Source organism: Cornus florida, unplaced genomic scaffold (assembly GCF_030987335.1).
Source record: "Cornus florida cultivar Cherokee Brave unplaced genomic scaffold, ASM3098733v1 CherokeeBrave_3.0.0_Hap2_Chr10, whole genome shotgun sequence".
Taxonomy (NCBI): Eukaryota; Viridiplantae; Streptophyta; class Magnoliopsida; order Cornales; family Cornaceae; genus Cornus; species Cornus florida.
The window spans coordinates 54,221,761-54,236,987 of record NW_026775580.1 but is presented as its reverse complement, the minus strand read 5'-3'; the positions used below and the strand labels follow the sequence as shown (position 1 = coordinate 54,236,987).

Sequence of the window (15,227 nt, the reverse complement as noted above, 5' to 3'; positions counted from 1 at the left end):
TAAATAAATAAATATATATATATATATATATATATATATATATAAAATACTATTTTGAATTTACTGAGCATAATTAAAGAGAATTTATTTATTATTTATCTTTTTTTTTCTTTTTTTCTTTTTTTTTACTTAGTATAATTAAAGAGAACTTTGATCAATGTGTATTTTTATTTATGTATAATTTTTTTAAAAAATAAATAAATATCAGCATAACTAATCTAACACCATAAGAAAACCTTAAAATAACTCCAAAAATTCCCCACAAAAAAAATAATAAATAAATAAAAAAAAATAATAATAAACCACTTTGAATTTACAAAGTATAATTAAAGAGAACATTGAAAATATTATTAATCAATGTATATTATGCTTTATGTATGATTTTTTTTTTTTTTAAAAAAAAAAACTACTAAATACAAAAAATTAGAAGAATTTGAATCCATTTAGACCAGTTATGAATTTTTTTGAAATATTCAATAGACTTCCTATCGGGCATAAAAGCGACGATGAAATGTGAATGAAAAAACAATTTATATCACAAACAAAGTTAATGGATATTCATCATTGACCTATTTTCGATCAAAGATTGAATTATTTATTTTTTATTATTATTATTATTATTATTTTTTTGGTCAAAAACAGACTCGTCAAAATTATTTTATATATATATATATATATATATATATATATATGAGAGTCCCTACCCAATCTACTTTTCATAGTCATTATTGGAATTATACTTCAAAAATAAATCAGTAAGGGACTTTAAAGTGTAGGATGAATCACTCATTTCTAGGCTGCCACATCATCGCAAGTATGAATGAATCATAAAAAACTTAAATGAGAAGGGTTGAGGGCATTGAGCAGAGGGTATGTGAGTTAGAAATCAATCATAATCAAGTAATTTAGAGCTAACACCAAAGATGCCAACAGATTACTTGATTGTTGAACAAGTGTACCTACCAGGTTGGGAAGATTGAACTTTAGATACACCTAATTCTTAATATCATTTTCCACAAAGTTATTGAGTAGTTATTTATTTATTTATTTAAAAGAACAAATTATTTAATAGTTTTTACTTTGCACCAAGCAAAGATCTTTCTCAAAAGTTTATTTATTTATTTATTATTATTATTATTAATTTTTTTTTTTTTATACAAAAAGGGGTCATCAATAAAATGAACAGGTTTATATATATATTTGGGCAAAGTGAGAAAAATACTCCTAATGTTTATGTTTTGTGCAAAAACACCCCAATTGTTCACGTTGTGTATATAACTCCATTAAATTTGAAAAAATAAACAAATAAGGGCTTGATGTCACTATTTCATTAAAAATATAGTCATGTGCATTGCACATATACACATGACATTTTTAAGATATAAATTTCAAAAAATATCTATATATCTTCTGATAATGCCATTATATATATACACACTAAACCAAAAAGAGTGATGTCATTTCATATTTAATTATTTTTATATATTTATTTTTTATTCAATTATAGAGAGACACTTTAGTCTTTTTAGAAGTAAAATCTTTATTTGCCCTAAACTTGAATGTTAGGAATTTTTTAAAACATACATAGAGTCATACACTCTATATGCATATCATAGGGGTATTTTTTAACCCTACATGTTTATATATATATTTTGTTTAGATAAGTATTTATGAACAAATTTCACAAACTTTAACCGCCTCTCCTCAGAGTTAATATCATTGGGCTAATAGCCCTTTGGATAATGAACACGACGTTATTTCAAATTCATGTTCAAACATCACTAAAATTTATGGTCTATTTAATATCATCTCAATTCAAAGTAAAAGGTTAAAGGCTCGTGCAAGAATCCTATTTTATTAAATAATAAAAAATATTATTAACTTTTATGTAGTATACATTTTCTTTATTTTCTGATTATTCAATGATAGAAATGGCTTTTGATTGATGTCCAGCTTTATCGTCCAACAATCCATACACCCACCAACTTGAACCCGCATTTGTCCTTTACAAGAAAATAACCACTTTCACTTTTCTTTCTTATTTCATAATTTGTGTAAGAAGTACTTAAAAGCAATGTTTAGTTAGAGATGCCAATTCTCAGCTTATAATGTCCCTTTCTACTATATAATTAAACCAAACAATTGAGTGGGAAATGAGAATCAATCACTTAAAAAAAACAACAAAGATTAACAACCGTGATGATGAGCAAATATATAATGTGTGTAATCATTTATTTAGAGAGAGAAGGTTGATACAAATATGAGTGCAAAATCAAACAGACAAAATATTAGATCAAACGCACGATAACAAACAAATTTAGCCTAATTTATTCAAAAATTATGATTACCTCTACGAGTTGTAGAGATTTTTCAATAATTATAAAAAAATAATACCAAATATAAAAAGTTCATAATAAATAAATATTTTAGCACTAGGACAATATAGGAGAAATACTAAAATACTCTCTAAAAAGTATAGAAAGTTGGGTTCTGATTTATATTATTTATTATCAAAGGGACTTGTGACCCAGTGATATTTCTTTTACCTTTCAAAATGGATGGTGAAGGTTCGAATCTCCAAAGGAATAAAGTGGGGTGTGTGAGTAGTGTATGTGAGTTTCTTGTCAATGATATATATATATATATATATATATTATTTATTAAGCTCCACACTATCCATCATACAGGTTCCTTGTACGTGTTTGACGTTGTTCGATTCTGATTGATGGTGATTAAGGGCTCACACACTTCTTGTGAGTGTTCGGCTTGATCTGAATCGGACTGTAATGGATGTGGACTCACATGTTCCTGGTTGTTTGAATCCGGCTGCAAATTACAGTAAGACTATGTTCCGTCGCATGGAATTTGAGTTTTGGAATTAAAATTGAAGAAAATTTTAGTTTAATTTTTAGAGTTGCTTTTCTCTAATTTCACTAATTTTAAAATTCAATTCTATACCACTGAAGATAGCCTAATTATTTTCTTGAAATTAGGTAACAAACTAAGCTAATTAATCAAATCTGCTTCAATCTTTTTGACAATCGGACAATATTACTGTTTCATTGGGAATACAAGAAGTTAAAGGGCCTCACTTTCCAGCACTACATAGTTAGTAATTAGGATTTGCAAGCAATGCCAAAAGCACTATCTTTTTAGGGTACACTAACCCCAATTGTCAATTCCCTCTCTACTTGTGCCCGCCTACTTTCTCTTTACCTTGCTTTGTTAAGAGTCTTCTATAAATGGGACCTCTTGTGTCTATCACGCAGACACTTTTTTCATGGATTCTTGGTGGGACATGGATAGGTGTTACAAGTGGAACTTGTTCTATATTGAAGAATAAATTAATAGATATATATAATTTGGATGTTAATCACACCTAACAATTTAAGTTTTTTAATCAAATTGTGAATCACTCTCGTTATAATTAGTATAATTAAGTTCAAGTGGGAACTTGTCTTTTACAATAGGATATAAGGTAAATTACCCCCAAACCTCCTCATATTTGCAACTTTCACCTTAATAAAGTGCTCCCTTCTCTCTTCTATCCTTGGACTCTTCTCTTATAAATATTCTTTCTATTTAGAAATCGAAATCATGACATTTAAATCTACAAACTCATAGATTATATTTAAATTGTTTGACGTATATGTGTAATCTATATGTTTGCAAGAAATTTAATCAAAGAGAAGAATTTAATTAATGATGAGACTCAATAGAGATGGAAAAAAATCGATATTTGTTGAAGAAACAAAGAAAAGGACGGACCACACACGCGCGCGCGCGCGCGCGCACACACGAGAGAAGAGTTCAAGTCTTAGGTGTTGTTTAATAAAATTAAAAATTAAGTACGGAAAATTTGAAAATTTAAATTTTAAACGTTGAAGTTTTTAAGTAGTAATTAAAAAAATAAATATTTTTTAGTATTTTTTAAAATTTTCAACGTTCAATATTAGATGTTGATTGATAAAAATGAAAATTAAGCACTGAAATTTTCAAGTATTGAATTTTAGCGTTGGAATTTAAAGTGCTAAATGTATTACTTTGAAAATCAGTTTGATAATGTTTTAATTTTAAACACTAAATTTATTAAGATTATTTGTTAAATACTAAAGCTGAAGTCTGAAAGTTGTACATATTACATTTTTGCCCTTAATATCTGGTACCCATAACAATTTTATATTTGTAATATAAAAATATTAATAAAAAAATTATTTAACAATAGAGCAGTCATTAAAAAAATATTTTTAAAATCTAACCACATACCATTTTCTGCGATAAGCGGTAAGCAACATTCCTCTCACTTAAAAAGTGACATAACCATCTTAAGCGGTATACTATAATTTAATCAAATGCACTTTAAAAAAAAAAAATCACTTAATTACCGTGTTCTGCCTTCAGCGCTGAATTAGGAAATCTACATAGGCCCTTAGAATTTTATCCCATTTTAAGTAGCTCTTACAATTTTTAGTGATATTCAAATTGCGTTATCAAACGTATATAATTGGATAAACGCTTAATTAGTGAATTCTTCAATATAGAAATTGTATCATTCCCTCTTTTTGTTTGATTGCATGGAAGAGAAGCGAATGTGATAATAACTTATTTTATTTGTTATGAGAGAAGAGAAGAAGAGTTTTAATTATAATGAAAGTTTTGTAATTTAAAAACTTTTATAAAAACCTTACCTTTTTTTTTTTTTTTTCCCTACACGTCTTCCATCCATATTTGGAGGGATAAAAAATTGTGAAAGATGAATGATAACTCATCCATTATCTTTTCTTGTCTCCTTACCTCATCTTTTCCAAACTAGGAAAATTTGTTTCTTCTTTTTCATCTTCCTTCTCTCCTCTTCTTGCCAAACGGAACATTGGTCTGAAGTACAAATCATTACAATTATACGTTATTAAATATGTTCGTTACCAAATGATATGTAACTTAGTAGTATTTTCTTGCATTCCAAAAGAGAAGATCGAGGGTTTTTTTTTTTTTTTTTAAAAAAAAAAAAAGAAAAGAAAATCAAAATGGTCCAATTACAAAAGAAGATCGAGGTTCAAGTCTCTCTAGAGCAAGTGGGTGTGTGAGTGTATTATATATCTTATTTAAAAGGTATTTTTGTATTTAACATAAACAATAAGGACAAAATGATATCTTTCACATTATAAGCAGCTTGGATTTCCACCCTAAAATCATTAGTGTGTGTTTGCTGTACATGAATGAAATGGAATGGAATGCAAGTAGGAATGAAATGCGAATGGGAATAGAATGGAATGAACATTCTCATTCCATTGTTTCGTTGTATATATGAAATATCTAGAAATGAAATTAATGATAATAACCATTCTAGTGTTTGGTTGGACCAATTTAAAATTTAGAATGAAATAAATTTCAAATTGAATTCTCCAAAATATCCCACTTAATAACAATTAAATTAAATTAACAAAATGACATTCTTCTATAATTTTTTTTTTAAAAATAAATGGTGGCAGTGGCGGTGATGGATGGTGGTGGAGGGAGAAAGCGGTAATGGTGTAGATGGTGGTGTTGGAAGGCAACAGTGGCGGTGCTGGTGGGAGGCGGTGGTGAAAGCCAATGGAGGTGACTGTGGTGGTGGTGGAAGGCAATGGAGTTAGCGGTGGCAGAAGGTGGTGGAAAGCGGTGACTATGGTGATGGAAGACAGTGGAGGTGGCGGCGGTGATGGTGGAAAGTGGTGGAAGTGGTGGCGCTGGTGGTGGTGGAAGGCAATGGGCTGTGGCGGTGGTAGTGGAAGAAGGTGGCGATGGTGGTGGTGGTGAAAGGCAGCAGTGGTGGAGAAGGCGATGGTGGTGGAAGGTAGTGGTTGTGGTGGTGGAAGGCGGCAGCGATGGTGGTGGAGGTGAAAGGCGGTGGAGGTGGTGGAAGGTAGCAGTGGTGAAAAGGAGTGACGATGGTAGTGATGGAAGGTGGTGGCTGTAGTGAAAAGTAGTGGCGGTGGTGGATAGTAGTGGGCGGTGGTGAAAGTCGATGGCAATGGTGGTGGTGGTGGTGAAAGGCGGATGTGGTTTTTGGTCTAGGAACATTAGGTGGGCGGTGGTGGAAGGTAATGACAATTTTTTGACTTAGAACATGAGGGTTTTTAGGAAGTTGATTTTTTTAAAAAAATTATTTGGAAATTAAATGACCATTCCATAGGTTTAGTTGTGGAATGGATATTCATTATCAGGAATGGATTTCATTCCAATAAAATGGTCATTCCCACTTTAAATTGCATACAAAACAAATGAATGATTCGAATACGCATTCTATTTAATTTCATTTCTGCACACCAAACGTAACATTAATTAGCAGAACTGAATTAATGTTTTAAACAGTTAGGTCATGGAAAAAATAAAAAACTAGGTAATGATTTTTCTATATATATTTTTTCATTTTTATCAAGAGATATCTTAATAGCAATATATCTCCAACAAATTATGCTTCTTGCCACAAAATTTTTTGCCAAATTATTTGTTTCAACATAAAATATTTTCTTTAGAAAAGATTTTCCTTTTTCAGGTAAAATATATATATTTTTATTTTTTCTTTTTCAGTGTTTGGCAAAAGTTTTAATCGAGTCTATCGGGAGGGACGCGTAAAATAACTTGCCTGGATAAGTAATTTTTTTTTAGGCTTTAATATTTTTAATTTTCGTAAATATTTTTCGACAACCAAACACCAAAATTTTAAAAATTATTTAAAAAAAAATATTTTACATCCAACAAACGTAGCCTAAGAATTTGATATTTCATTCTCTTTCCGTTCCAATGGAACCAAAAAGGGTGTTAACAATGTCTAAGACCCAATCTTTAATATTTTTAATTGAAACTCGTATTCCATGATTGAGTTCAAGTATGTGAAATAAAAGTCAGAATTGAGATATCCTTTTTATGGTCTTATTTATTTATAATTTAAGTAATGCTATCATGAAAAACAAGAGGTATGAGTTCTTTTTGTTGATATAGATTTTTTGAGATGGATACAAACTCAAATTAGTCATTTAATAAATTTATCAATTCATTGATTAGATAAGAGAGCTTATGATGAGAGGGATCTCATGATAGCATTACATTTTATATATATTTTTTTCCCTACAATAATTAACTTCCAAGGAATATTCAGGAAAAAAAAATAAAAAAATAAAAATCTTGCAAGGAATCAAACATGTGTAATAGCATGTGTGTGTGTGGTCAATTTATTAATTGCTTAATTAGGATGAGGATTCAGTTAAAGCATACTTTTTAGTATAAAAAAAAATGATGGAGTTTAGGCGTTCGAAGGCATCATAACTTAATAAACACTTCATGTTACTTTTGGTGTCAGAGCACAAAAAAAAAAAAATTCTATAAAAGTAAAGGTATAGCCCCACATTGAAAATGATTTCAGGGGATAGGGTAATTGATTTTGGCATGTCCCAATTCTTTTCTCTCCCCATGATTCCCTCTCCACTTGCAATATACAACCCCAGACAGAATTGTGACAATCTGGACTAAAGAAGATTCAAGTCTCCTTGTGTGCGCGCGCGCGCGAGAGAGATGATGGTAGCTTGGAGCCCCGTAAATATTGTACACTAAAATCCAAATCTGCAAATTTTTTGAAGGGTATTTTGGTCATTTTATACTTGTTGGTAGCTTGGAGCCCCATAAATATTGTATACTAAAACCCAAATCTGCAAATTTTTTGAAGAGTATTTTGGTCATTTTATACTTGTTTTGTTCTTCCAATGCTAGAGTATTTATTCATTATCAAGTTCCTGTATTGGAACAATTCCGGTGGGAGGTTTATTCATTCTGAACACAAAGTGTGAGTATTTATTCATTTTAAACTCTTATCATTTTTTATCATCATTGTAAAATTTTTGCAATTCTTTAACCCTAATTTCGATGAACCAAATAAAATTCGGTATTTAAAATTAGCTGGAGGAAAAGGAATAATAATCACATCATGTTTAAATGAAGTCATTCAATTCGGTGCCAAGTCATTCAATTCCGTGCTAATAATCATTGCACTTGGCCTTTTTTTTTTTTTTTTTTTTAAGTGATTTGCCCTCCAACAGGAACAGATCTTTAGTTCCATCACTCAGTTTAAATGGTCATTGGTTGGTAAACTTTTATATTCTTTTTCTTTTTCTAAAAGTAATTGTAATTGTTCTCTAATTCAAACTTAATTTCTTATCATTGCGCCAAGTAACCTTTTTTATTTATTATTCGCCATTAGCCTAACTTGTATAACCTTTCATTCTTTCCGAATCAAGTCCCATTGGTATTGTTGTGAGCATCTACCTAACCCAAAGAAAAAAGACAGCACATCACCCACAATGATCAAACGCAATAGTCATGTTTCCTCCGGTGGTTAGTGATATACATTACAAAAATGTTATCGTGTATGATTAAACATCACTAACTGGACAGAACGGTACACTGTTTCAAATGAGAGGATACGATTACTCAGTCATCATGTCATGCTCATTTTCTTTTAGTTACTGTGCAGGTGATACCTACCCCCATAGAATACAAGTTAGTATTGGCCAGTTTATCAGTGGTCCAATGTTGGTATAAGACCATCTAAAAATTTGTTAGCCTCTTTCATGTAAATTATTAGCCTTTATCTAGAAGGAAATGCACGATTGGAGGGTTTGGGGGATAAATATGTAAATTATTGGACTTCAGAGGAATAACAAGCTATGGAATTGCAACACTGGGAACGATTTAGTGAAATGATGGAATTGTGTAGCCAATTTCACATAAAGCAAGGGTAGGAACAAGTATGAGAGCGGGAGCAAATATAAGAGCAAAGCAAAAAAAGACAAAATCTAAATCGTAAAAACTAAAGTAAGAATGAAAAGGTGCACTGAACAGAAGTGCGCACAAAACGTGAAAAAAGTATCCGTTTAAAAAAATTATGTCATACCCATCGAGCCAAGAGACAAAATAAATAAGTTTTTTTTTCCGTCCCTCTCTTTATTTTATTCTTTTTAAAACTTACCTCTCCTTTTTCTTCTTTCATGTCTGGCATGCCTCCTCTTTTATTTATTATTATTATTATCATAATCATCATCATGAGCCATGCCTACTTATTTCTTCTCAAAATGCTACTGCATAAAGTCCACAACACACCGAAAATTTGCAGAATGAAAATCATTAATTCTTGGGAAGCTCCAACATTCATCATTTCAAGGGCGGGTAAATTTTAGGGAAAGTAACAAATAATTTTATCTACTGCAGCTCAAACTGAATTCATAAACACATCAAAGATACATAATAACAACATCAGGGCGCCGAATTCGAACATTAGGTAATGCCTCATATGCAAATCACACGAAGGGAATGCAAACAACAAGCCAATTAACAGAGAACACACAAACTAATAAACAAGTACGCAGCATACATAGATACAAAAGTGGCAGTGTAACATGATGCTATAAACAAGATGGCACGAACATTGTGCATGAAGTTATTCCATCCATAACCTTTCCAGCACAGCCGTTACGAAGAAAGGGTTTTAAAACCGGCTACGGAAAACCAACAATATGGTCTGGCTGACCGGGAGGCGAAGGCTTCGGAATGTTAGGCATAAGAGGAGTGCCATGCTCGATAGGTCCAGGTTTTATGGAGGCCTTCGAACTTGGAACAGGATCGACCGGCTGGTAATCTTCCAGATTTACATTGCCTGCATCACCCTTGTCACTGCTCGAAGAAGTATGGACATGCTCCTGCAGATGGGAAAAGGGAAGAGGTAAAAAGAAAAGAACCAAATCACATCCGAATGAAAGAAAAACCCTTGTTTGTGACCTAATTAAAATGGAAAGAGATTCTCGATTAAGGCCTCTCAGTCAACTAAGGTAGGTTCTGTCACAGCTTTCTGCATGGTAAAACTGACTTCTAAGCCCCAAAAGCTCTTCAGTTAAGTGCATGTACCTTCAGCTTCCTGCTTGTTGCAGTCATTGTCATACCATTCCGATGGCTAGTGAAAGCCGTATCTGCAATTAATTTGGAGAAGGATATATCAGCAATCAGATTACCTGTATTTCTTTAAGCAATTATGAAAGTGTAAATCAGGCCTAATTTACTAAATTCACCAAATTTGAGCGCAAGTAACTCCCTACGAAATCAAGTGATAGCAACTGCATTTGTCATATTTTTTTACCAAAGACGAAAGCACATAACAGAGCATATTGGCCAGCCAATCCAACTAGCCATCAACAATTTTATTATAAATCACTTCAGTATCAAGATCAAAACATCTTCTGAAGCATCACTGACAACATATTTAGAAAGCCCATCAATATTTTAGCTGATCAATGATAGACCAAAACCAAAGAATTAGTAGTAGGAAAGGAAAAGAAAAAGCGAAATAGCCCCAAATGTTTATCGAATGGAGCATTCTATACCAAGTAAAACTGGAAAGTTTGTGTTCCCTTGTCACTCTAAATTCACACCAACAGAGAGTTGGCATCAACATATATTATGTTTTGAATATTTCACACCATTAAGTGCTTAAACATGTGAACTTGGGTGCTATAACATGTGAGCAAGATCGAGGGAAAAAACATATTGAACTTACGTAAAGCTTTGAATTGGTACTAAATTCAAATGTTATACAGTGGTTTTTACTGAAACTCAGGAATATTGTTGTCCACTTCTTCTAGACCAGAGACTATGCTGGCTAACTCTTGCCATGACACTCCATCTCAAGGATGTACCTCGAGAAACATTCGTCCCTTTTGAGAAACAGTCACGACTTTATTCTAGAACAACAATTGGACAACAAAGTCATGAGACCTTTGTCAGCAAATTGACAATTGGAATTGATGTGGAAAGAACGAGAGGAGAAGAGGGGCACTCTGGTTTATAATTGCTATAAGGGAAAAAGCTGTGCTTTCTTTCTTTCTTTTTCAAGTAGATTCAAGAATAGTAGTAGCGTTTTTTGGTATGTAAATGCTCCTACCAACATGCCACTATTATCGAAAAATATAGACATTAGCAAATAAAAGGACAAACACAGTTTATTCACACCATACACTACAATGAATAAGTCATTAGGACTATATACCTGCATCAATAACCAATGGAACTTAACAGAATTGACCGTGATCTTAAGATATCAGCATGCATATCGATAGATATCCCTTAACAAACTCAGAACTTCTATTATATAATTTGCATATTCTCATTGTCAGTTACACAAATTCAACCCCAACAACAATTTCTCATGCCATTTTTATATCATGAGGGAGACCATTAGAAGATACAGAAGAACATTTCCGTCATTGTAATTTAAGCATAAAAGTGAGCAATATTTTATTCGGTTGGCTTCCTTCCCATGAAAATGTTTTTCAAGGATGCTGGTATTATAATCCTTTTATCTTACTTGTAATGTTCATCAGGCAAGTCGGAAACACAATCAAGTGCACTGCCCTGATTAACTACGTCCATAAATAGGTTGCTTTATCTTAGTTGAAAATTTATTAGTCCTGAATTTCTCATTCAAACAAATCCAAAGCGTCGTTGCAAGCTACTTAGAAGAGAGGCTCTAATCTAGATTCATTAGAAGCAAGTAGTTTCCTTCAATGAGGAACAAGATATCCAGAGGGGAGTTCAGGGCCCTGGAGTTGGTTATGTAACTTATGTCTTTTTAGCATAAAAAGAAAAAAAATATCCAGAGGGGAGTCGTGGCCAATTAATATATGTTTATGCCTTTCTCATACAGCCTTTAATGTCTGGGAAGATATTTACTCGAAATTGATCATATTCAATTTCAACGTATCACTTGTCCCATCAAAACCACAAATATCTGGGTGTGGAGGACACTTCATCATAATTTAAATTAATTACAAGGTAGTTGTGATGTATGTTTACTCGGAGTGGTGGAAACTTCATCATAATTTAAATTAATTACATGGTAGTTGTGATATATGCTTACTCAGTATGTAGGACACTTCATCATAAATTAAATTAATTACATGGTAGTTGTGATATATGTGTAAGGTGAGTCGAGAGTAACCATCATCATTCTTACCTTTCGTTCGTATGAACGGGTCGGCCCATGAATTCTTTTTTTTCCGTTCTTTACTCTTTTTTTCCTAAATTTTTTCCCTTCTTTTCTATTATAGGTCTTCTCTTAGACTTAATTTTTTAAAATAATTTTCAATTACTTCATCACACTTTTGATCGTTCGGCCTCTTTGTCGTTTGCCTTCTAGGCAGGTAAACAACTCGTCCTCTTTTAACCGGTGCATCATCGGGTCGGTTGTTCATTATTTATAGGTGTTATACATAATGTTTCCCTCACATGTTAGTCAAGAGTAACCGTGTATGACAAAGTAGATTTCACTATGCCACAATTTGGCATTAGACAGAAACATAATCATCTAGTTTCTGTAGTCTCTTCATATAAAAAAAAAATTAGACTCTAATACCATATACTGTGTAAATATACATCATAAATTTTTAAAAAAGACTCTATTCATGAGGTTAGTAGGCAAACCAATAATAAGAAGAACCTATATCACAAATATGGCATAAAAACACAAACCCAGAAATTAATTAGTACAAGCAAATTAACAAACACCTTATAAACTCAATCAAGAAGCTGAGAAGTGTAATAATGTCTATATGCATCAAAAGAGTGAAAAAATCACAGAAATATAAGCTTACCAGGAACAGAGGAAGTGCTTCCTTTATTGAAGAAACTAAGGAACATCAAAGCAGTCCCAATGACACAAAACAAAACCCGGAACCCAAAAACCTTCATAATTCCCAATATCAAATTGCTCAAAACAAACTCTCTCTCTCCCCCTCTCTCTCTCTTCAAACCCTAATATTTCTTTCAATTCAACTTTCAAAATCTAAGGGCTCTCTCCAAAACACCACCTTAAATAACCCAACCCATTTGGAAAATTTCTTCAGAAAAACAATAAAATATAAAAATATGGGTGTTTTTGCCTTTCGTCACCTACTTAGATTAAGAACAAAGTCGACCAGATAATCCGCAGAGATAAGGAAAAACTATACCTCCAAACCCATATCGGTGTATGCATGTAACAATATATGTGTGTGTATATATATATATATGTATATAGGAGTAGTAAATTGTTTAATTGAATTTAATAGTGCAGTGAATGGATGATTAAGAAGGTCATGTGGGTTTCGTTGTCTTGCACTGCTGCAATGGATGTAGAGAGATTTATTGCGTTTGTTTGTTTTGTGCAGCAGAAACAGTGGGGAATGAAGCGAATTGAATGCCTGGGCGTGGTGGAAAGCGAGCCATCTGAATCTGAATGTGGGCAGGTAGCCTTCTCTTGCAAGATTGATGTTTGTGCATTAAGACAAACACTTATTATTGAACAGCTTCTTGACAGAGACCCCTTTTCACCGATTCCAGGTGTCCCCTACCCTGGCACGTAGTACTTCAATTTTTTTTTTTTTTTTTTTCCTATATTCATGAAATGGGTAATTCGAAAAATAATAATAATTATAATCTTTTATGTATCAAGTGATGAAGCTCGTACCTCATTCACATATTCTTTCGTACCTCATTCACATATTCTTTATTCTAAATCCTTTAGATTTGGGGGTGTATCATTTGTTAAAAAACAAAATTATTCTGCTTTTGTAACAACTCTCATATGCTACGTTTAGTGTGCAGGAATGGAATGGAATAAAATATCCATTCTAACCATTCTTTTGTTTGATATACAACTTAAAGTAGGAATGACCATTCCATTGGAACGAAAATCTATTTCAGGGAATGAAAATCCATTTCACAACTAAACTTATAGAATGGTCATTCCATTCCCAAGTAATTTATTTTAAAAAATCGACTTCCTAAAACACCAAAAACCACCATTACCTTCCACTTCAATCATCTCCGCCTTTCACCACCACCACCACTACCACTGCCTTCCACCACCACCGACTTTCATCATCGCCCACCACTTTCCACCACCACCACTGTACCGCCACCGCCTTTCACCACCGCTACCTCCACCGTTTGCAGTAACCACCACCGCCACCTTTCATCATTACTATCGCCACCACCACCACTGCCATTGCCTTTCACCACCTTCCACCACCACTACCGCAATCGCCTTTCACCACTGCCACCACCTTCCACCACCATCACTGTTATTGCTTTTCATTACCACCACCGCCTTTCACCACCGCTACCGCCACAACCCTACACTACCATCGCTACCTTCCACCACTGCCACCCCACCGCCACCGCCGCTGCCTTCCATAACCACCAACGCAGCCGCCATCGCCTTCTACCACCGCCACCACCACCACCGCCACCGCCTTCCACCACCGCCGCCGCCGCCTTCCACCACCGCCGCCGCCGCCTTCCACCACAACCACTACACTACTGTCACCGCCTTCCACCAACACCACTGCCACCTTCCACCACCACTGCTGTCACCAATTTCCACTGTTACCACCGCCGCCGCCTTCCAACACCACCACCGCCACTGCCACCATTTATTTTTAAAAAATTATTAGAGAATAATTTTTTGTTATTTTATTTTAATTTAATATATTTGTTACTAAGAGGGATATTTTGGAAAATTTAATTAGAAATTTATTCCATTATAAATTTTAAATTGGTCTAACCAAATATTAGAATGGTTATTATCATTGCATTCCTACACATTTCATATTTACAACCAAACAATAGAATGAGAATGACTATTTAATTTCATTCCCACTTACATTCCATTCTATTCCTGTACATCAAACTTAATATAATAGAGGGAGTTCAACAAGAGTCTTATTAGTAACATTTTAAAAAGAATAATAAAAAAATTAAATATTTATCTCAATTATCGACTATCACATCGAGGCTATCACATCGAGAACAATTACCAATTTGTTGACTTTATCATTTTCGTCATAAAATATTAGAGTCATTACAAAAACCGATCACTATGTATGGGAATTGTTGTTCATGCTCCAAGTCTTAGATCAATGGTGGCGGAATTAGGGATTTACTCGAGAGGGACAACAATTAACAATACTATGATTGAAAAATTAATAAGAAAAATGCTTTTAAAGTTGATAAGTTGTAGAGAATTTCTCGATTGAATACTTTTGAATTTCAATAAGAATAATGATTCTAAGATGATCTTCTCATGAGAAGAGTTACGAACTCTTTTTTTTTTTTTTTTTTCCTTCGACTTTTGAATTGAAACATGTATTAAAAATTCATTTAATTTT

The 15,227-nt window shown here is 33.0% G+C and overlaps 1 protein-coding gene across 1 annotated transcript; it reads right to left on the bottom strand.

Moving 5' to 3' along the window:
* Positions 1–9,270: 9,270 nt before the first annotated feature.
* Positions 9,271–13,323, bottom strand: LOC132279193 (uncharacterized). Its single transcript, XM_059781127.1, has 3 exons — positions 12,672–13,323; positions 9,934–9,995; positions 9,271–9,728 (listed from the first exon to the last, which is right to left on the bottom strand). The coding sequence occupies exons 1-3, from the start codon at positions 12,766–12,768 to the stop codon at positions 9,528–9,530; spliced, it is 360 nt and encodes a 119-aa protein (XP_059637110.1). The 5' UTR covers positions 12,769–13,323; the 3' UTR covers positions 9,271–9,527.
* Positions 13,324–15,227: the final 1,904 nt, after the last annotated feature.